General features: G+C 43.5%; 1 protein-coding gene across 1 annotated transcript in view; it reads right to left on the reverse strand.

Moving 5' to 3' along the window:
* Positions 1–7081: 7081 nt before the first annotated feature.
* LOC102782872 (neuronal acetylcholine receptor subunit alpha-7-like) overlaps positions 7082–22172 on the reverse strand; it is a 58674-nt gene continuing 43583 nt past the window's right edge. The window contains exons 9-11 of the mRNA XM_087844233.1: positions 21251–21337; positions 15951–16060; positions 7082–8493 (exon numbers count right to left, since the gene is read on the reverse strand). Coding sequence (XP_087700359.1) covers positions 7909–8493; positions 15951–16060; positions 21251–21337 — 782 coding nt within the window. The 3' untranslated portion in view covers positions 7082–7908. The remainder of the gene's footprint in view (positions 8494–15950; positions 16061–21250; positions 21338–22172) is intronic.

The following is a 22172-nucleotide window of genomic DNA, read 5'->3' on the forward strand; positions in this document are numbered from 1 at the left end:
TTACTCCTGCAGAGGTCACACCCACTCACAGATACTGGAGGACCAGCGAGTCCTGCCATGAATAGTATAACAGAGCCCTGACCTTCATCTGTCAGTGTGTCTCAGGTAACTGTGACAGTTGTGTTTTGTGTCAGCTGAGGCTGGGAGAGGACCATCAGACATTACATCACAGAGGATCAGTGATGACATCATCAAATGATCGGGACAGATGTTTAATGTTAAAAAGCTGCTCACGGTCACAGCTGGATCCACCACCGGCTGGGATGCGTCCTCCTCTTTGCTGGTTCCTCCATTACTCTTTACACACTGGACGTCCACAGTGTGACTCTCAGCTTTGCCTTCCCTCAAATCTGCCTGCTAACACACATGCACGCACGCACACACACACACTCCTTCCCAGTGGATACAAACAGTGTGGAGGAAACGTTACCTGCAGGGTGTCGTTGCTCCCTCCTGCAGGTGTGGAGGCCTCCTGGCTCCGCCTCTCGGACTTCTAGCGTGCCCAGCCGAGGCTCCTCACTGACAGACGCTCCGCTGCCCATCACAACATCCACACACTCAGAAGCATCCAGAGAGAAAAGGCAACAGAGAGGGAGCTGGCAGTGATGTCAGCCTGACAGGTGAGAACAGGTAATCCGACACACGGGAGTGTCTCCTGTCACCTCTGAGGACGACTTAAAGGGGTTTCCCTTCTCATGAGGTCTTGTTAATGTTTTTTTATGAATGATTTAAATGTGATTTCAGTATTTATCATGTGACAAACTGCTGGTTTATCAACCTGCTGTCGGTCATTTCTCCAAGAAGCTGCTGTGAAGAGAAGATCTCCAAAGTTTTACCCTCAGTGTTCCTGCTCTGCACTGATGAAGATCAACACTAGAGGGCAGCATCTACACACTAAGACACTGCAGGGAACACGACTCCTGTTACTCATCCTGGAGAAGGTCGATGGCGTTGATACAGGAACATTTTAGACTCACCTGTTCAGCCTTTCATGACCTGCCCACAGCTCTGCTTTCTTCTGCTTTGTTCAACACCAGCATCGGTCATTTAACCTTGCTTTAGGGTTAATCTCACTGTCGTGACCTCAGTCAGCAGTTTGCATCCTTCACTGTTGCCCAGGGGCGTGTCTAGAAGTGGGCGTGAGATGGCACCTGCCCTCCCTGAAATCTGGAACACTGCTCCTCTTTTAGCCCCCACCATGTTGGATGAGACAGGAACATTTACTCAGGTTTTATGTACTTTTTCTTCATTGAAGTATTTCCACACACTTAATATTTTGAGTGAAATCACTGCATGATCGATCTGCTAAACAATATATTAGTGATTAAAACCATCATCAGCTGGAACATTAAAGATATACACATCAGTAAATCTATAATTATAGCCCAGCAACATCATCATATATTTGAATACACAACCACTCAGCTACTAGGCTACTTAAAAAGATTATAACTTTTAATTAAGTGAAATATTTTAATACTTTTTTGCACTTTGCAGAACACAAAAAAACACAAAAGCAAACACAAAAGAGTAGAACGTGTCTGCATGCTGATTCAGCAGGGATAACATTAGAGAAGGAAAGCAGAGAATAATTATTTGAAAGTGAAAGAGGATTCCCGAGAGCCTGACGACAGGAAGTTACTGATGCTCAGACTGTCGTGGAGGAAGAACCCCTGACTGCCTGCTTACCATGTCCCCACAATACTAGAGCCAAAGCCACACTTATCAGAGGGCGAACAGGCACGTCCACGCCAGTTCACCCCAAATCACACTCGTGCAGAGCATCAAGCTGTGAAGACGGTTTGAAATCCGCTCGTGTGCAGCAGATTTACCACAGTGCAGAGGTGGGAGTGCTCAAAATGTGTGAGTGGAACGAGCGTGCTGGAGTAGTGCTGCAGGGCTGACAGTCTAAGATGTTTTAGCCCCGCCTCCTGCTACACCTGAATGAAGCCTGAGCTTCTGGCTCACATGGATTATGTGCACAGGTGACCTCGTTATCATGTGGCCATGTTTAATGCGAACATCCACCACGGCAGCAGGATGCAGAGGAATAAATATGTGAAAGGTTTACCCTCTTATATGAACTCTGATGCACTTTCTCTTCTTCAGCGTTCGGCTGTTTTGGATGTGTCATGAAACGTGCTCCCAGAACTCGCTCCAGGCCAGACAAAGTGAGAGCAGCTGGTGATCCCAGCAGATATATTGTATCCCAGTCTGTGAGCCATGGAGCAGTAAAATCCTCGCTGATTGCTCCTTTGAAAAGAGGTGGACGCGTTTCTGCTCCCGGAGGAGCTGCCGGCTGTTCTGGCAGCAGAGCGGCGGGTCGAGCGGCGGGTGAATAACAGCAGGACTCATTGTGCCTCGGCCCGGGCTCCACACCACAGGCCAAATTAAAAATGACACGCAATGAAAGAGCGAAGGAAACGAGTTTCCCCCAGAGAACAATCTGGAAAATTACCCTCCATTCACACAGACAGGGAGAGTATTGACAGAGTGTCACACTCGCTCACAGCCAATCAGCTTTGGTTGCTTTCTATCAGAGCGGACTCAGAACATCTGCTGCTCCTCAAACGCAGCGCCTGTGTCTGCGTGGAGCTCAGAGACGCCTTACTGGAACAGGTGCTGAAGCGCGTCAGGTGACCTAAAGCAGCACTGCAGGACAGGAAGAGCAAACCCACAGCATGTTTGTCCTCGTCTACACAGGTAATGAAGTCACAGCAGCCATATTATTGTTCAGGTAATCGCGTTAAAAATGATCCAACAGGCTCCAACAGCACAAACACAGTCCAGATGTGCAGACAGCTAGCAGCTACAACCGCCTGTGTCGCCATCCACCTGTCAGTCAAAGAGGCCACGCCTCTAATAATGCAGAGTTTATCAGGCTGTAAACATGTTTATTTCTGCTGTAAAGTTTTCATTTGGGAGTCTGTGGGGACCGACCGTAGAAAATGCGGAAAACGTCTCTATCGCCCCCTGGTGCCTGGCTGCAGTATAGGTCATAAACCCCGCCCCCTACATGTTAGCGGATGGGGCTGGGGTCAGACAAAAAAATAATAATAAACGCTGATTTATGTCCAATGAGTCTCCTCTCCCATAAGTTTGATTGTAATTCCTACCGCGGTGATGTTAAATTGGGGTGAAACGTCATCATAAGAGCTTTGACTGACAGCTGCAGTCATGGAGAAACTTGCGTATCTCTGTTCAGGAATAGCAGATAGAGCGTAGGCTCTGATAGGACGCCCGGCGTTTACGCTACGAAGACACGACCGAGCGTTTTAACCTGACAGCCTGAGGTGTTCTTCAGTAAACTGGACTACCCGACAGGAGGACTGGACTACCCGACAGAAGAACTGGACTACCCGACAGGAGAACTGGACTACCCGACAGGAGAACTGGACTACCTGAGGCTGTTGGGGAAACTCATTTTGTAAAGTTTGTTTAGCTTCTTTTCTACAGTCACTGGGACCGACCTGCTGGAGCCTCTGCTGGACGTTAGAGGAACTTCAGTTTTTTGTCATTTCCTGCACGTTTTCCCTGAAGCGCTGACGTTTGGATCCGCTCAGAGTTCTAAAATCCCGCACAGGCTTCTTTCTGCATGAGGCCTTTTTCCAAACAGCTGCTTGTTGCTTGAAGAAAACATTTTCTTACTTACTGAATATTTTGCAGAAAGATCTAAACGTGAACACACCTTTTTTTTTAGAATGTGGTGAAAGAAGCATGCAGTGCTTTTTCTTTGGAGGAAACTGGCGCTTTATTGTTGTGGGTATACACACATCATGTGTTTCACATTCTTTAAAATGCTGTGAGTTTAAATGGCTGCTACCTTGGTCAAGCCTCTATTCTAAGAGAGACGTGATATATAAAAATAAATAATGGGAAGCACAGTTTGAAAAGATCACTATAAAAAGGGAAGAACCTGGCAGCATGTATTCACGCCGTTGTATACAAGGAGCATCATTTCTACATATTTTAAGCTTTTCTCACGTCTCTCTGGGACTGAGGAAGCAGAGATGGGGAGATGCAGAGTTCCTTCTGATACAAATGATTTACTGAAGGAAGAAACTGTCCTTCGTACCAGCACTAAAATAGGTGAACTGGAAAGAATTGGAAAGGTTTGCAATTCATATATATCTACATGTTTGTTGTTGCATGCTGTTTTCCTTCCTGAAACTTAGAGGAAACGATGATGCGTTCAAGGACACTGTCCATTTAATGCCTCTGTGTATATCTATGATGGCACAAAAGACAAAAACTGCAGACGAACATCGTGTTTGGAGTAAAGACGGAAAGGCAGACGCAGTAAAACAATGGTGTCCACTGGTGTACAGAAACGTTATCGCTGTAGGATCATTTTAATGCTTAATGGACTGAAAGAGCACAGATGATACAAGCACAACAGACTGCACATCACAGCATCCACCAGGTCACTGGTCAACCATCCAGGGTTGGTTTGTGTTTAATGTTGCGGAGAGGGATAGCTCAGTAGGTGGAGTGGTTGCCCCATGATGGGAAGGTCGGGGGTTTGACTCCACTGAACGGCTACCCTGAGGTACCCCTGAGCAAGGTACCGTCCCTACACACATTGGTGGCTGCCCACTGCTTCACTGGGTGAATGGGTTGAATGCAGAGAAAGTAATTTCCCTACGGGGAACACATTATTATTACGTCCATCACACTCAGATAAAGAAATCTCTGAGACTTCATTGGACGTCCAACCCTGCACCTGGTGACCTGGTGGATGTTGACAGGTTAAACTATGTTTGTGAGAAAGTATTTTCCCCATTCCACATTATTTTGCATATTTGTCATACTTACATGTTTCCAATCAACAAACTATTTTTAATATTGAACGAAGATAAACCAAGACAAGAGTTATCAAACCCACCTGCCCTGTGTGCGAAAGTAACTGCCCCCTAAATCTGATAACTGGCTGTTCAACCCTCGGCAGCAAGACCTGCAGTCTCATGTTTGTGATCCATTCAGGGAGTCTTTCACATCACTGTGGAGGAATTTTGTCTTCTTTTCAGGATTATTTGAATTCAGACACACTGGAGGTTTTCCAGCATGAACGCCTGCTGAAGGTCACGCGGACGCACCTCAGTCTGACTGAAGTCCAGGTTAGGGCTGGGCGATATGGCCTAAAATTCATATTGTGATATAATTTGAAGCATGTGCAGTAACGATATATATCACGATATATTATTTTCTTCTGTATAACGTATTTTCCACACTATAAGGACTTAAAATCCTTTAATTTCCTCAAAAATCGAGAGTGTGACTTATGTATGAATTCTGGTTGTGCTTACTGACCTCGAACCGATTTTGGCTGCAGAAATCTGTTAAAAACGTTTTAGTACAACTTTGGTAAGCTGCACTGCTTGATGGATTGTCAGAGCATTACGGCTGCCGTAGTGAGGAGCTTCACGGAGGAATCTGGGTCCAAAACTCCGTCCACTTCAGGTCCCAAAGTCAAACGAACACTAAGAGTTAAAAACGGTCTAAATTCTTTCATCTTTAATTAAATCATCAGCGTTGCTGCTTTATCGGGTGTAACAATTAAGTTTAACATCCATGAAAACAGAATTTATTAAAGTTAACAGAGTTAGAAGTTAACAGGAAGTTAGCTCGCTAGCTTCCACCTAAACATGTTGTGCTACGTGATTGCTAGCGACACAGCTATGTTAGCATAACATTAGCACAGTGAAGCTGGAGGATGAACGCTAACTTTTTTTCACTGGATAAAAGTTAACGTGAGGGATTCTGGTGGTCAGAGACAAATGCAATCATAGCAGGATGCTATACACGGGCCAAACTTCAGTCAGGAGAACAACTGAGATTATTCATCCACAATACGAGGTTAGTTATTAATATACTGCAACAACATGGGAACAGAGCAGCTGCGAGAGAATTCAACATTAATGAGTCAATGTTACGGAAGTGGAGGAAGCGCAGTTTTTGGCTTTCCCCATATTTCAAAATTGCTTCATCTCTTTGCTGTGACTGTTGCCCGGCATAATTTGCAGATGATAATGGTTGTAGCCGCGCTGCGATGCTTGATGCAGCTTGATGACATCATCAACATGCGCTATCGCGATAGAGCGATAATGGTCGTGTCCAAATTCATGGGCTGCATCCTCCTGAGGCCGCATTTGTAGACCGATTACGTCACAGCGACGCGCCGAAGGCTGTCCAAATTCGTAGACTCCTCCGACAAATGCGTCCTCCTTTTCCCCGAATTTGAAGGATGGGTCGGGTGTGTCCTTCGTGGCCTACCATATCCCAGAATTCATAGCGCGGCCCAGCCAAACTCCAGTTTCCAACAATGGCGGCCGCTACTAAGTTTTAAAATTACTCTTACTAATCTTTCTGGGTCACAAAATAAACGTTTAACATATTTTCAGGCGAGAAAGTAGCTGTGTAAACATCAAATATCTGCTCGGTTTATCAAGATATCGCATATTTGCAAAAGTACTTCGACGTTTTCAGAGACGTCTGTTACCCACCAGCTCGACAGCAAGCCGGGAGCTCGAGGGTCACTGATGCCGCCGAGAACGGCACAACTCCCGGCACATCATTTTCAGATCACCGCGGAGTTTCGCTGCTCGGGTTAAACGTAATATATAAGTCACTTAGACAACCTAAAATGTTATTGTTTGGCTTTTTTCAGTGTTTTGTTTGTTCGTGAGTAAATCGGTTTGGCTGAGATTAAAGTTATTAGATTAGATTAGATAAAATAAAACTTTATTAATCCCCCGGGTGGGTTCCTCTTTGGTTTTCACACAGCTGACTAAACGTCAAACAGAAAACTGATTAAACAGAAGTGTGAGACGGTCGAGAATTTACTCCAGTGTCCTGTTATATTTTAGACAGCAAGGAGCAGACGGCCGAGTTTATTAAACTCCACCGAGACAGCGGTGACGCTAATCAGAAGGCTAGACCGTCCAATTTCACAGCCGTTTACTTCCGGCCTACCCGACCTTCTGAGGACCCGGCCCACGTAGACTGCGAAGGCCGGGTCCTCAGGAGGATGCAGCCCATGAATTTGGACACAACCATAGTCAAAATCTCTATTGTTGGCCAAATTTATATAGTTTCTATCGTATATCGTTTATATCGCCCACGCCTACTCCAGACTTTGATTCGGATGCTCTTGGAGTAATTTTGGAAGGTCGGTCACTCCTGGCACGGCTCAGCTCTGTTCCAGGTTTTCTCCATGTGTGGATAACGGCTCTCACTGTGGTTCACTGAACTTCTTTGTAAGTGATTTCTGACTCAGCAGGTCTGGCTGAACCAGACCTGGGTGTGGCAGTGAAACTCAGCTTTACAGAAATGTGGTTAATCACAGTTACTTTTTCCACACAGGGAAGGTAGGTCGGGATAACCTTTTTTAAATAAAGTTATCTTAAAAAAAGTTGTTTGCTTCAAAGCACAGGCTGCTTGAAACCAAATCAGGAACATCTTTTCAAAAAGTCTTAATTCGGTTCTTCAATCGGGATCCTCAGTTAGTTCTAGAAAAATCCAGATTTCTGTTTCAGTTTGGAGCAAAAGAGACGTCCAAATTTGTGAGTGTGGTTGATTATTTTTCAACAGTTTCTGCTTCTCCAGCGCTGGGAGAACCGCCATCACGAACTAACCCGAAGAGTCTGAAACAACAATGAGGTCTGGAGCGGCTGAACAAGTGTTTGATATAAGTGAGTAAATGTCCAAAGGTCACAGTGGGAATCCACAGAGGTTCAGTCCTGAAAAGAAAAGTACAGCAATGACATATTTCTTATTTGAAGGATAATTGTTTCTACGAGGACACGATGAGGGTGAAGTCAAAGCGCTGAGACCAAGACGTTGGTTTTCGGTTTGAGATTTCTCCATAAATATAAAAATAGAGACACTCGTTCGTCCTGTCTTCCCTCCTTAGCTGAAGAAGTCTTTGGAAATGGCTTCCACAAAGTTGGGGGCGGACATGAGGATCCCGATGGTGCAGAGGATGGTGAAGAGCGAGAACGCCACCAGGCAGAGCCGGTCGATCACCGCCGCGGCGAACTTCCACTCGCTGCAGACCGTCTCCTCCTCGTCTTGGCCGCGGAAACGCCCGGCGATGTATCTCACCTCCTCCAGGATCTGGTTCAGCTCCGTCTCCAAGGCCGAACCCCCAGCTGCTCCGCCTGCTCTTCCTCCAGCTCCAACCCCTCCTCCTGCTCTCAGCACGTCTTCCTCAGCACCGATGCCGCCTCCAATGAGCCGCGAGCACAGGAGCTCAGGGTCAGCGGGGGATCCGTAGTGGAGTCCTTCCACACCCCTGAAGCCGACGTAGAGGAGGTTGCTGTTATTTACCTGCGGGTTGTGCCGCAGCGAGCCCTGGCTGACGCTGAGCTCCAGGCTGGACAGGCTGCCGCGCCGATGCTTGGTGGCGTTGTGACACGCTGGACGGACCTTCGCTTCGCCGGGGCGCCGCATCCTCAGGAACCAGGCACACCAGTTCAACAAAATCACACGAGTCTAAAGAAGAAAGAGAAGAAAGTCATTATTTCAAAGTAAATTTGATTTATTTTTCTGTTATCAGAGTTCTTGTAGCGGTAAAAAAAATTTTATGGGGTTGGGTTGCTAGCCGAACGCCCAACCCTCCTCCTTTCTCATCCGGGCTTGGGACCGGCCATGGTGGTATTTTTACCGCTACAGAAACGACAAGAGAGAAAAAAGATCAACCGCCATCTTGACGTTTTCCAACAACGTTGTCTTCGACGGCTGCTCAAGATCACATATCGGGATCGCGTTACCAATGAAGAAGTATATCGCCGTACGGGAGTACAGCCGCTCCATGTCCAAGTCACCAAGCGTCGGTTCAGATTTGCCGGTCACATCCTTCGGCTACCGGACCCGAGACCTGCCCGTGTCGTGGTTCTGTGGAACCCGAAGAATGGAAAGAGACGGCGAGGAAGACCTAAAATAACATGGAGGAGGACTTTCCTTGAAGATTTACGTTCAGTCGAACTGTCATGGGATGAAGCAACAACTGCCGCGATAGACCGAGTTCGATGGCGTTCTCTTGTCGCCCGATGCGCCGATCGGCGCGGGAGGATCTAAGTCTAAGTCTAAGTAAAAGTATCAGAGTTCCAGTTTTGCAATTCTGTGTTTTGGTTCCTGGGAACTTACGATTAAGATGTCGCTTTGTGCGTTTGGCTTCTCATACTCGTCTCCGTGTTTAGTATCCTTCAAGTTGCTTCCTGTTTTATCATTATTATATATTTCTTATATATTTTATCTCGCTTCTTGATTAGGGCTTCCTTCTTTATTCCTTTAGATAATATTTGGACTTTTTGTTCACCTTTTGGATGTTATGATTTTAAACTTATAAATAACCTCATTATTGGAAACTCCTTTCCTGTTTGCGTTCTCTCTGAGCTATCTGTTCCCACCTTAAAGATTAAAGGTCAGCATAACAAGACTCTCGGGTTTCTCAGTGCCTGAGGAAGTTGTGTTACTTGGTCTGTATCATTTAAATGTTAGCTTAAAAGCACTTTGGCACAGAAAAAAGTGCTTGTATGAAACATGTATGAATGGGTGAATGAGGCTTGTGGTACGAACGTGGTTCGAGTGCACAGACAGTTGAAAAGCACCATTTAGGTGCAAGTCCATTTACCAAGTAGGTGAAAAACATTTTCTTAGGATTTTCTGCAGCCCCGTAAAGAATGCATGTAGGTTGTAGAACTTCCTTCAGCCAGTCGGCGGTTGGAAGGAGCTCAAATCATCATCCCTCCACCACGCTGCCAGCTGCCAGGAGGTGTTTGGTTTCCTCCAAACGTGCTGCTGTGCTTTGTTCAGATGCAGCTTTGCAAACCTCAGCTGTTCTTTCTGTGTCTCAGGTTTAGTTTTTTAATTGAACCATTCACAGTATTTTATTGTTCTCTAATCACAGGCATGAGGACGCTCCCTTTGTGCGTCGTACTTAACCCTGTCTCCCTGTCTACAGAGCTTCCTGGATTTTCCCCCGTGTGATTCCCGTGTGGCAGTGTCGGAGTGTGAGCCTGTGATCGTGTGTGTGGATGATCTGAAGAACCCTGGACTTCCCTGGAGACCCCTTCTTCCCTCACTCAGCTGTATATAGCACCCCCCGCACCTTCTTGTATATACACCTGGTGAATTGTAAATAAATCCTTCTTGTGAGCATCAGAACCGGAGTCCTTCGCTTGAGTCCTCCTCCAAACCGTAACATAAGCGAAACAAAGCAGTCAGATAAATCAAACTTTATTCATTCTTCTTGCTTCCTCCACTTCTGTACCATTGATTCATGAATGCTGTATTCTATCACAGCTGCTCTATTCACATGTTGTTGCAGTATATTAATGACTAACCTCGTATTGTGGATGGATTATCTCAGTTGTTCTCCTGACTGAAGTTTGGCTCGTTTACAGCATCCTGCCATGCGATTGCATTTGTCTCTAACCATCAGGAACCTTCACGTTAACTTTTATCGAGTGTAAAAAAGTTAGCGTTCATCCTCCAGCTTCACTGTTTATGTTATGCTAGCATAGCTGTGTTGCTAGCAATCACATAGCACATCATTATATAGCCCAACTTCAGTAACCCTACAAACGTCACTGCTGTTTAGTTTTCTGTCTTCATTCATGTTGGAAGTGACAGCAGAGCTGTATGTTTTAATTTATTTCAGAAATCTCTCAGTCAGAACATGCTACATCATCTTTAGGTAACTAGCAAAACTAGCGAGCTAACTTCCGCTAGCTTCCTGCTAACTTCTAACTCCGTTAAATGTAATAATTTCTGTTTTCATGGATGCCTGGATGTTAAACTTCATAGTTACACCTGGTAAAGCAGCAACGCTGATGATTTTATTAAAGATGGAAGAATTTAGACAGTTTTTAACTCTCAGTGATGCTGCAGTGTTCGTTTGACTTTGGGAACTGAAGCGGACGGAGTTTAGGACCCAGATTACTCCCAGATTGAGGAGCACCTTAGTTCGACAGATACGGCAATAACGACGTCTGCTTGCATGTTCTACAAAAAAAATGTGCTTTGTTGTGTATCTGACAGACGAACACCAAACCAGTTCAGTTGCACCATTTTTACAAACCAATTCTGGTTAATTCGCTTCACTCAACTATCTGCTTTCTCATTCTCCGTTACCGCTGTGCTCTTTCGGCACTGCGCATGCGTGTTTTACCCATATTCTATCGCGATATTTCATTTTCTTATCGTTGCCTAGCAGAACGGTATAATATGGTCCAGCCCTATGGTGAAACGAGGAAATTTCTTCTTCAGAAGAAAAATGAACTCATTAACAAGCAGATCCTTTATACCAAAATGTTTTTCCTCATTTGTTAATTACTGATCGGGTATCAGTTTGGTTTTATTTGCTTACAGTGTAGAAGAGTTGCATAAATATCTGGGAAATCAGAAGCTCGTTAATATACAAATGCAAGCAGAGAGCAGCTCTGAAGTCTAATCAGATCACCTCCTCCATATGCATGTGTGAAGCTTCACATGTTCACACGGTCACGAGAAGTCAGAGAGTAAAAGAGTCACGCAGAGGCAGAGTAATTACAGCGTACTTATCTGAAAGTTGACTTTACAGGGTGCGTAAGTAAGGAAATATTTACGTGATTAAAATTCATTTATGCACAAACGTGTTTATGCGGAACAAATGTGCACGAGTGAGAGAGATACGAGCGCCGTGTGCGACGCAGGAGGAGTGGGCAGATAAAAATAGAGCATGAATAAAGTGGGAGGGGGGGCTGCTCGCCTCTCCGAGGAAATCTTCTCCAGCAGTCCAATATCTCACTGCACACACACACACTCATTAAATATTTAGCTGTCAAACGCAGTGTTGATGGACGGAGGCTGAACATCCTCAAACTTCTCAGTCTGAGTCATCCTGAGGAGCACGGACAGCACCTTAAATTACAGCTGTTTCATTTCTTTCCTGTCCGCGTCCGTCACAGTCTGCCTGGATTTCCTTTCCTCTCACGTTCTTTAAACTTCTCTTCGCTTCCCACAAAAGCACCGAAACCCTCCAGACTCAAACTTCTGCTCTGAAGCCATTTCCTTCTCCCTGAGACTGATGGGCACACAAACCTCCACAGCAGCCGCTCGCATGGTTTGAATGTCAAACTTTCTGCAGGTTTAAAGAATAATGCAGCATCTCGAACTCCTCTTCTCAAAATCTGCAGTCGCAGTTCTGCAAAAGCCGTATGAAATATTTCATTTCTAAATATCAAATCTGACGGTGCGTAAATATTTGTTTCTTCTTGATTTCTTATTTTTGTATTTGTCACATTTTCATGAACAAACTTTACGTTTTAGACAAAGATGATCAGAGTAAAAACGATGAAATTTGATGAGTCATCATGTTTTTGCACTATTAACCCTTTAAGACCTACCATAGAACCAAGTCTGCCAGAGCTTATATTATATGTTTACATGCTGTGGAGCCATTTTTGGGAGCATTTCAAGTTGCTATACATCAATACAACCATTACAGCCTAGATTTTAATAATATGTCTGCATTAAGTGCATAGTAATTACATAAATTGCAAAAAAGTGCAATAAACTACAAAAAAATTGAAAATCGTTTTTGTTTTTTTAACATATATTTCTAGTTAGAGAAATTTAAGAGGCTTATCCCTCAAAACTGTAAATACAAAAAAGTTGCACAAAATAGTTTCCCACCACAGGAAATTTATTTTGAGTGTCTTCATAGTTTTATTTTTGAAATACACCAATTTTTATATACTGCAGGAAAAACAAAAATAAATATTATAATGCAAATTTGCAAAAAAGCAGCATATGCATCAAAATAAACTATTTCCAGCAGTGCAATATGAGTCCTAAGCATCCCAGAAACCACACAGAAAGTCAGAAAGTCAAACATAACTTTTAAAAACACCAGTATAGGCTCATGAGGCCTTGATGGTAAAAAACTACATTTCCGCGAAAATGATGTCACTTCCGGTTTCGGGCAGGTCACGCTGACGTCTATTCCGACGTAGGAAGTGTTATGAACAGCTGATTGGATCGGCAAAGCGTGTTTCTGGAATATTATGTTTTTGTTGCTGCAAGTGCTTTTTATGCAGTTTTTGCAAAGTTATATGTGGAAGGAAACTGTGACCGAGGACAAGCTGATGGCATAAGATGTAAGTACAACTCCTCCGGTTTCATATGCAAAAAAATTTATTGCGCTAGCTCACGTGGTTGCAGAGCTACCGGGATTTAAAAGTAGTTACACAAAACAGAGCGTGCTGCTCTGACCGGCTTTAAAGGGTTAAAAAACTAATATGAATTTTTTCCCCTCATGACTCCATAACTACAGGCAGGAATATATTTAAACCAATTTTACTTCGACTCCTATCACAGACTGACAGCTGTGTTTGGATTTTAAATTCCTTCAACAGCGTTGGAATTGACCCTCCGGACCCCAGGAAGTGTTCCGGCGATCCTGAGAGGCAGACCGCCACTGCAGCCGTGTATATATGAACTATTTCTGTCCCGACGCCAGCCCTGTGCAACGACACCAGAGCAACACTTTGATTCAGAAAAACAAGTCTTAACCCTCAAACGAGTCTTTGAAGAGATGTGAAAAAACAAGTTTTATAAAATGTCATCACTCTGACGGTCTTACGTTCAGAGACATATGATTCCTGTAGAGACCTGTACCCTCGGACCAGTTACAGAACAAGACAAACCAATAACGTTGGGTTTGTTTGTTGGGCTTAGTCCATATCATAGGTCTGACTGTTACTGATGAGAACCTGAAACAAGGATTTGACTTAACCTGGCAGTCCCGTCAGGACAGAGCCCAGCAGGACTACATGCTCAGGCTGAACGAGGCACAGGCTGTTTCTAGAAGGCTCTACTCCACCTGGAAACCAAGCAGGAGACCAAGACAACAGCAGTGCTGCTGAGTGTTGACCCATCACCAAGAAGCGCTTCACTGAATATGCGACATCTTCCATTCAGACCAGTGTTCAAAGACTGAACTGCACAGAAGAACTGTTTGCAGAAACATCTCAGCACTTCAGATTGTTCCAGAAGAACATTTGTGAGAACAGACGCTGATGTTGGACAAGAACACCTCAGTCTCCACTCTAATCTAAACGTGTTCTGTCGGGTTGGGGCCAGGACTCTTCTGCACCAAACTGATCATGGACCTGGACCTTGCTTTGTGCTCTGGTGTGCAGTCATGTTGGAACAGGAAGGCACCATCCCCAAACTGTTTCTACTTTACTTTCCACTGACTCTGCAGGAAGTTGGCGACCTCTGCACCTCAGCATCTCCTGACCCCGCTCTGCGATTTACGTGGCCTACAGCCAGTGTTGGGAAGGTTACTTTTAACATGTATTCCACTACAGATTACAGATTACATGCCCCAAAATGTATTTTGTAACCTATTCTGTTAAGTTACTCAATGAGAGTAACGTATTCTGAATACTTTGGATTACTTAATATATTATCATGCTGTTTACAACTACATGAATGTACTATTGCTGTGATTTATTACTAATACTGAAGGTTACTCTCCATACCAACACCAACTAGATGTTTAAATCTTGATATAAATGAGTAACAGTAGGTGGACATTAGGTAAGGCTGCACTTTTTGCAGCGATCTCATATAGAAAACATTACGAGATCGCTGTAGTAAAGGGACCTCTGGCTAATACGGTGGGTTCTGTGTCGGCTCGTAGCTGAAAACTAGCTTTACTTTGTTGTCTGGGTCAACTTTGCTAGCAGAGACAGAGAGAGGCGTTGAAAGGCTGCTCCAACAGAACTTATTGTTTCGGAGGAAAACACGAACACGGTGTACAGTCGAGTCTTAATAGCTTACTTACAACTGGGCTCGTCAGGCTCTCTTCTTGGCTGCAGTGGTTATTATTATATTTACATGCTTCCAGCTCCCGTTTCTGCTCGATGACAGCTCGTACTTTTCCTTTTTCTCCCTCCCTCGCTCACAGACACATAACGTGTATGGCAGTCCATTCTCCCTGCAGCACGGACTACACTGCCTATGATGCTACATTCTTTAGAGCTATACCTGTAGCATTCTGCCTATTAGCTTAGCATAACAACAACAAAACCCAAACAGTCCTGACCCGCCACAATATGAAACAGGGAAGTACCGCCGTGTAATCCATTTATTTCAACAAAGTAACTGTATTCTAAATACCACCTTTTTAAACGGTAACTGTAACGGAATACAGTTACTCATATTTTGTATTTTAAATACGTAACGGCGGTACATGTATTCCGTTACTCCCCAACACTGCTAACAGCTGACTGAGGAATATTTAGCAGTGAGGACATTTCCTGACTGGACTTGCTGCACAGGCGGCGTCCTATCACGGTACCACACGGCAGATGCAGTCTGCACGCCTAGTTTCTGATTTTCTACACCTGTGGCCATGATGGTGACTGGAACCTGAATGAACCTGAACAGCCTCGTCCTCCTCACAGCTTCTCCTTCACACCTCAGCGGTCGTCCCTCCTCTTCCTCAGCAGGAACATTCACATTCATAAGAGGCATCAGAGCGGGACTGTCACCTTCACACACGACGTGACACACACACACACACACACACACACACACACACACACAGGTAAGAGTTCTGACCTTCAAACTAAATTCTGCTTTAATGGAATCTTGTTCAGAGCCCCAAGTGTGTGTGTGTGTGTGTGTGTGTGTGTGTGTGTGTGTGTGTAGTCGTTCTTTCTGAAGTTTCTGAAGCTGCTGTAAAATAAATAGGGTCTGTATTAATAGTCAATCAGTTCTTGGAGCGGAGCCTCTTGTTGTGCTCGTTAAAGCGCAGACCTCGTTAAGGACCCGGAGCTCGTTAAAGCTGACTCGGCACAACGTAGAGACCAAACCGGACTCCTCGCTGAGAGATCAGCGCATGCTGGAGCGACATAATTAAAATGCAGAAGAAGAAAAGAAGTGGAGTGACTGACCCACTGTGGCATGTGTCCTCCGTCGGGGTCGTGGTGGTGATACTGCAGAACCAGGACCGTAGCGATGACCGACAGACCCACAATCACCATGGTAGTGGCGAAGTACTGCGCTGAAAGACAGACGTCCAGAGGACACTCAGTGCTGCTCAGCGTTTACATCTGCGACATCCTCTACGCTTACGTTTGTCTTATTCGTGTGTTGGTTACTCGTCGTTTTTAATCTCCCATAAATGTGATAATTGGCAGAATTATCAGTCGAGCTGGTCCTGCAGGCTGCAGCGAGCCCTTTGTTCATTTTAGGAGGCAAGTGGGGTAGTGTTGGACCAAAAACACCCAGCCCAGAAGATTTTAAGCTTAATTTGGAACTATTTTTAGGTTTTCATTAGGGGTGCAACGATACTCGTATCGATATTGAACCGTTCGATACAGTGCTTTCAGTTCGGTACGCATATGTATGAACAATACAAGATTTTTAATTTATTTTATCAACTTTTCTTCTGACGATGCTGTCTGTGTTGAGCGCTCAGTGGATCTGCGCTCGACAGTGCAGCCTAGGCGGAGTAGTCGAGCGCAGATTCACTGAGCGCAGGGCAAGCTAGCAAGACAGAAGCTAAGCTCGTTGCAACATGGCAAATTGAACCTCCCCCACCCTCATTCAGATCTGGCGTTTGGAACTATTTTGGTTTTCATGTGACGTATGACCCTGAAGGTAAGCGCGTCATGGACTAAAGTAAAACAGTATGTTGGATGTGCCACGAATGCTCAATTGCATGGGTGGGAACTAGTGCGTTAGCGCAGTTAGCTCGTTAGCGCAGTTAGCTCGTTAGCGCAGTTAGCTCGTTAACGTGTTGGCCGTCCAGCCCCACGCACGGGGCGATCCGCGGTAGCTCGTTAACGGAGATTTGCCGTGTTGTGGCGTTAACGTCATTTCAGATTAACGCTGACAGCACTAGTGGGAACACAACGAATATGACTGCACATTTACGCCGACAGCATCCTCGTGCAAAGACAAGTGGAAGCAGACAAAAACAACAAGCACGCATGCTACAAACTTTACCCGAGTCATTTAGACAGCCGTTAGCACATGATTCTCCTTATGGGGACCTGATATGTTTAATATGCTGCTGAGAATATAGCCCAAAAGAAGCGTATAGTATATGGAACGCCAGGACTGCCATAATGAATTAATTAAATACACCATTAAATAATTAATTAAATGTGGCAATAATTAATTAAAATGGGAAATAATTAATTAAATAAATAGTTATGACACATGTAATTAATTAATTATTGACACATTTAATTAATTATTTATGTATTTCACATTTTAATTAATTATTGACACATTTAATTAATTATTTAATGATATATTTATTTATTTCATTTTGGCAGTCCTGGCGCCTGGCTCTCATCATGAAATAATTTTATCTGTCAACCTCACCCATCAAACTCAGGGGGCGGGGTTAACGCTGATCGACTCAAAACCATTGCTTTGGCCTGGTGGCCATTGTTTTTAGCACACAACAACCAGCATGTGGAAACTAACAGAACTGAACTTTGAAAAACCCTGTTTGTGTGTGTCACCAAATACAGTTTTAATATTTTTTTAGCCGAGAATGTAGTGGTTTAATCTTAATGTGTCTGGTCGGTTTGTCAAGATACAGCCTCTTTGCAAAAGTGCTTCGATGATTTCGGAGATGTCTGCCCAGTCTCACAGCAAAGCGTGGATAGACCCGCTCGCCTCGCAAGCAATCGAGCTGTTATTACCGCCGACAAAGCACAGGCCCCGGTACACCTGTAATAACCCCCGCTGACACGGACTTCTTTTACTGAGGTTATATTTATCAGGGTTTTATTTCCTGATGTTCTTATGTGTCCTACGTGTTTCAGTCGCCAATTCTGAATTATAACTAACATTAAAAACATGTTTAATGAGGAGAGAGAGCAAATAAATTCGATTAACAGCTGATCTTTGGGTTTTTGTTCAGTAATCAGCGTGACCTGTGTATAAACGCATAAAAGAGATAACGTTGGTGTTTCCTCATGTAGTAACTGCTGGCTTTAACTGTACAAAGGTTGTTCGAAACTATGACACACATACAGACTTCATGATGTTCGGCTAATATTTTTATTGTGAATATTAATCATGAGGGTAAACGGACCTGTACACCACAGAGCGAGGTCAGCATATCCACGATATCTTCAGCTCTCTGAAGATATCGTGATATCACAGAAGATATCACAGAGTTTCCCAGCTGACTAATCTAACTGTCATCTACGAATAATTCACGGGTCATATCAATATGATTTTACAGAAAAGCATCCTTAATACTGCCAACTATTCCAGAGACGTGAACATCTACAGCATAAAGAACACAAAAATATAGCAGTCTAACGCAACACTGTAGATGAACCGTCAGTTTGTCAAAGCGGAATGAAAGCGATTGGTTGAACAGGTTTTCGTGATCTGTGTTTTCTGCATTTTCATCAGCGTAAGAGACTCAGCAGCAGATTAGAATAACAGTTATACATTTAATAAATTACCAAATGAACGCAAGAAACGAGCAAACCTGTTCCGACAATTTGAGTTTGTGTTCCCTCAGCTGCAGACTCGCTGCTGTTTAAATGTTTGAGAGGAAGATCAGATATAAAGCAAACGTCAAACATAGACTCAGTCTGCGTTCACATTTGATATGAGGCCAGGACGGATAATGGCTGTGTCCTGTTTTAAGATCATACATGTAAAATTGTTGTCTGACCTCCGTCGATCCAGCCGCTCAGAGTTAACTGAAGTTAACCTGGATAAATTATAGTTAAGGAGTATCACAGATAACACCCACGTGAGCTGTGTGACTGTTCACTACTACACTGAAATCATTAGGTTATTACTGAAATACACGTGCTATTTCATAAACTATGATATAAATAGGGAGGTCCTACTAACATGTTTAGTTTTAAAGGACACCTTCCTGCCTTATTAGCAGTATTAGTTTTCTTCTAACATCCAGAAGTCTGCACCATGTGTTTCATAGTTTGTAACAAACCTTTGACAGTTAAACATAACATGACCGAAAAAGCAAAAAAATAAATAAATGAATAAAAAGAGAGAGAGAAAAAAATCACACAAATTATATGTTAACCTCATTTATTTTTAGTTAAGTAAACTCTAAAAATTCTAACAGATCGCTGGTGCTTAGAATAACTATTAAAAAACAGATGATATAATATTTCTGTCCAGGTTGCAGTCTGCATTATGAACATGTAGTTGGAAACTCTGCTCCTCTCGGTGGAAATGCGCCTTCTCTTTCCTCTTTGTATAAAAACATTTTAAAAGTCAGTTTAATCTCAAAATTTACTGTTAAATTCAAAACACACCAGATAAAGAAAAGCGAATGGTTCAGTCTAACACATGTGCCAGTGAACCATTAAACGTCTGTAAAACTGTGCAGTTATGAAACGTAACTTTAACCTCAGCCAAACCGATTTGCTCAGTTGTAAATAAAACAGCGAAGTAAACGTGACCCGACAGACAGAACCTGAGTGAATTAAGTCCAGCGTTTAACCACTGAGAGCTAAAACTCAGGTGAGGTTTCAAAGCTGTGTGCCGGTGATTGGACATCAGTCGCTGATAAAGTGGGTTCGCCTATAAAGTGCTCTGTTGGGAAACAAGCTCCAGCAGCTCTGCGCTCGGGAAAAACTATATTTACTTATCTTGTGCAGAAAAATGTGCTGAGGTTGCGTAATATCGAGCACCGGCTGCCCAGTTAAACTGTGACTATCACCAGGTAACGTGGGCGTGTTTCTTGAATTAGCAGCAGGTGTTAAACAGCTGACAGGTGAGGAGGAGGATGCATGCAGGTAAACTGAGGGCCTGTTGAGCTGATCGCTGGTTTTGTGAGAAAAATGTCAGCTCGTTCTTTATGTTACAGAAGCACAGAGACACAAGACCAGGTGGAAAGAGACGATCGTGGAACACGGAGAGTGGAATATGTAAACAAACCGCTTAACGTAACCCCCTCGGTGCACTCTGCATGCTGACTGTTAGCAGAGCTACTGAAAGCTCTGAAAACATCTGAGCACTTTTGCAAACATGTTCTATGTTGACAACCTGACCCGACATGTGAAGATTACAGCGCGACATTCGCGGCTAAAACACTGTTAAAAGTGTAGTTGGTGACAGAAAAACGGGGTATTTTAAAACTACACCACCAACATTGCTGCCTGTGATTTGAAATGCATTCTGGGATACCTGGCTGCCCCAAGTCTACACAAGCAATCGATTATCTAGGATCGACCTGTTTTGACTTACTTTGCACGGCAACCAATCAAATGTTAGAGAAGCTGCATGGGCAGCGTTAACCCCGCCCCCTGCGTTTGATGGGTGAGGTTGACAGATAAAATTATTTCATGATGAGAGCCAGGCGCCAGGACTGCCAAAATGAAATAAATAAATATATCATTAAATAATTAATTAAATGTGTCAATAATTAATTAATTAAATATGTCAATAATTAATTAAATGTGTCAATAATTAATTAAAATGTGAAATACATAAATAATTAATTAAATGTGTCAATAATTAAATTACATGTGTCATAACTATTTATTTAATTAATTAATTCCAATTTAAATTAATTATTGCCACATTTAATTAATTATTTAATGGTGTATTTAATTAATTCATTATGGCAGTCCTGGCGTTCCATAATAGTAGAGCTTTTATTTTGGAAAGAGACATTTCTCTGTAATAAACTCTCTTTTCCAAAGATGAGTGATTCCTCCATCAGATAGATTTATTTTTTATTACTTTGTTGTTTCAGCAACATTAAATTTAAAAACTGTACTTTTGAGTTAAAATATATATTTATAATTTTAATAAATGACAAATTAAAAAGGCATGAACATTTTTTTTTTGTATCAAAAAAACATCGAACCGAACCGTGAATTTTGTGTATCATTGCACCCCTAGTTTTCATATATATATATATATATATATATATATATATATATATATATATAGTCCTGGGAACAGCTAAGATACTGCACAGGACCCTCAAGCTCCCAGGCCTCTGGTAGAGGACCCGAGCTTGAAGGATAAACCGAGTAAAATACATCATGGCTGTACTGGGAAACCGAAAGTAATGATGGAGAGTAAGTTTTCCTCAGCCTACAGCTCAGGATGGATTTTATATGGTGATTATGAGCAGCCAGCAACAGGTTTCCAATTATAACTCCATCACAGGAAGAGATAAGATGATGGAGGGATTAAGGATGAGCGGCGTAATCTGAGTGAGGCTCACCTATGAGCGGAACGGAGTCTGAGGTCGCCGGCATGATCTCGGCCACGAGCAGCATGAAGACGGTCAGAGAGAGCAGCACGGTGATACCTGCAGGCACAAACGTGTCATCAGCTTCATGTTTTTAGTGCGCTCATCAATTTCACAGTGTTCTGACATCTTTTATGATTTTATATTGAATACAAGCTTATTCGTTTTATTTTGTTTCGAACCTTTTTGGAAATGTGGAGGATCTAATGTGCTGGTTTCCATTAACGAGGTGTCTCTGTCAGACTCATCCACAGCTCAAATTCATCACGATTTGCTGCTCATTCATATAAGAAACGACTTTAAAGCTTGAGTAAGTCAAATCCATCATTACCTTTTCATGCCTTTCTGTTCTCACTTATGATGATGGGTTTGGATTGCAGCGATGGGCGCAGATTATGACAAAACGAATGAATCCCCTCGTAGCGCGGCCGCTGCTTTGAGAGGCTGAAACGATCTGCCGTGTCTCGCATGAATATTGTGAGAATACTTTTTATTAAACTCACAGCGTTTCCTCCCAGGTGGAGGCCTTTCTACTGTCTGCTTTTGCAGAGACGATGTGTGAAAGGTCCTGTTCAGTCTCGACCCGCTGGCTCAGTGAAAGTCGGGTGAACTTTGGGAGATGTGAAGAGTGATGGCCCTCGTGACATTCAAGTTTGATTAAAAGCGTAAATTAAAGTTCCAGTGGAAGACGCCGTGTCTGCCGTCGGTAGCTGGAGGCCTGCTGGCACCTCCGACTTCCTGTTTCAATACGTTTTATGGCTGATGAATATCGACTCTGAGACATCAGTCATGTCAGGTTCAGGTCCAAAACACCCCCGCCATCCCCCTGAGAGACTAAATACTGCTGGGACGGATAAAAGATGACAGAAACATATTTTCTGATTCTTCCAGCTGT

The sequence above is a fragment of the Neolamprologus brichardi genome, chromosome 7 (assembly GCF_056152115.1).
Source record: "Neolamprologus brichardi isolate AB-2024 chromosome 7, ASM5615211v1, whole genome shotgun sequence".
NCBI classification, from domain to species: domain Eukaryota; kingdom Metazoa; phylum Chordata; class Actinopteri; order Cichliformes; family Cichlidae; genus Neolamprologus; species Neolamprologus brichardi.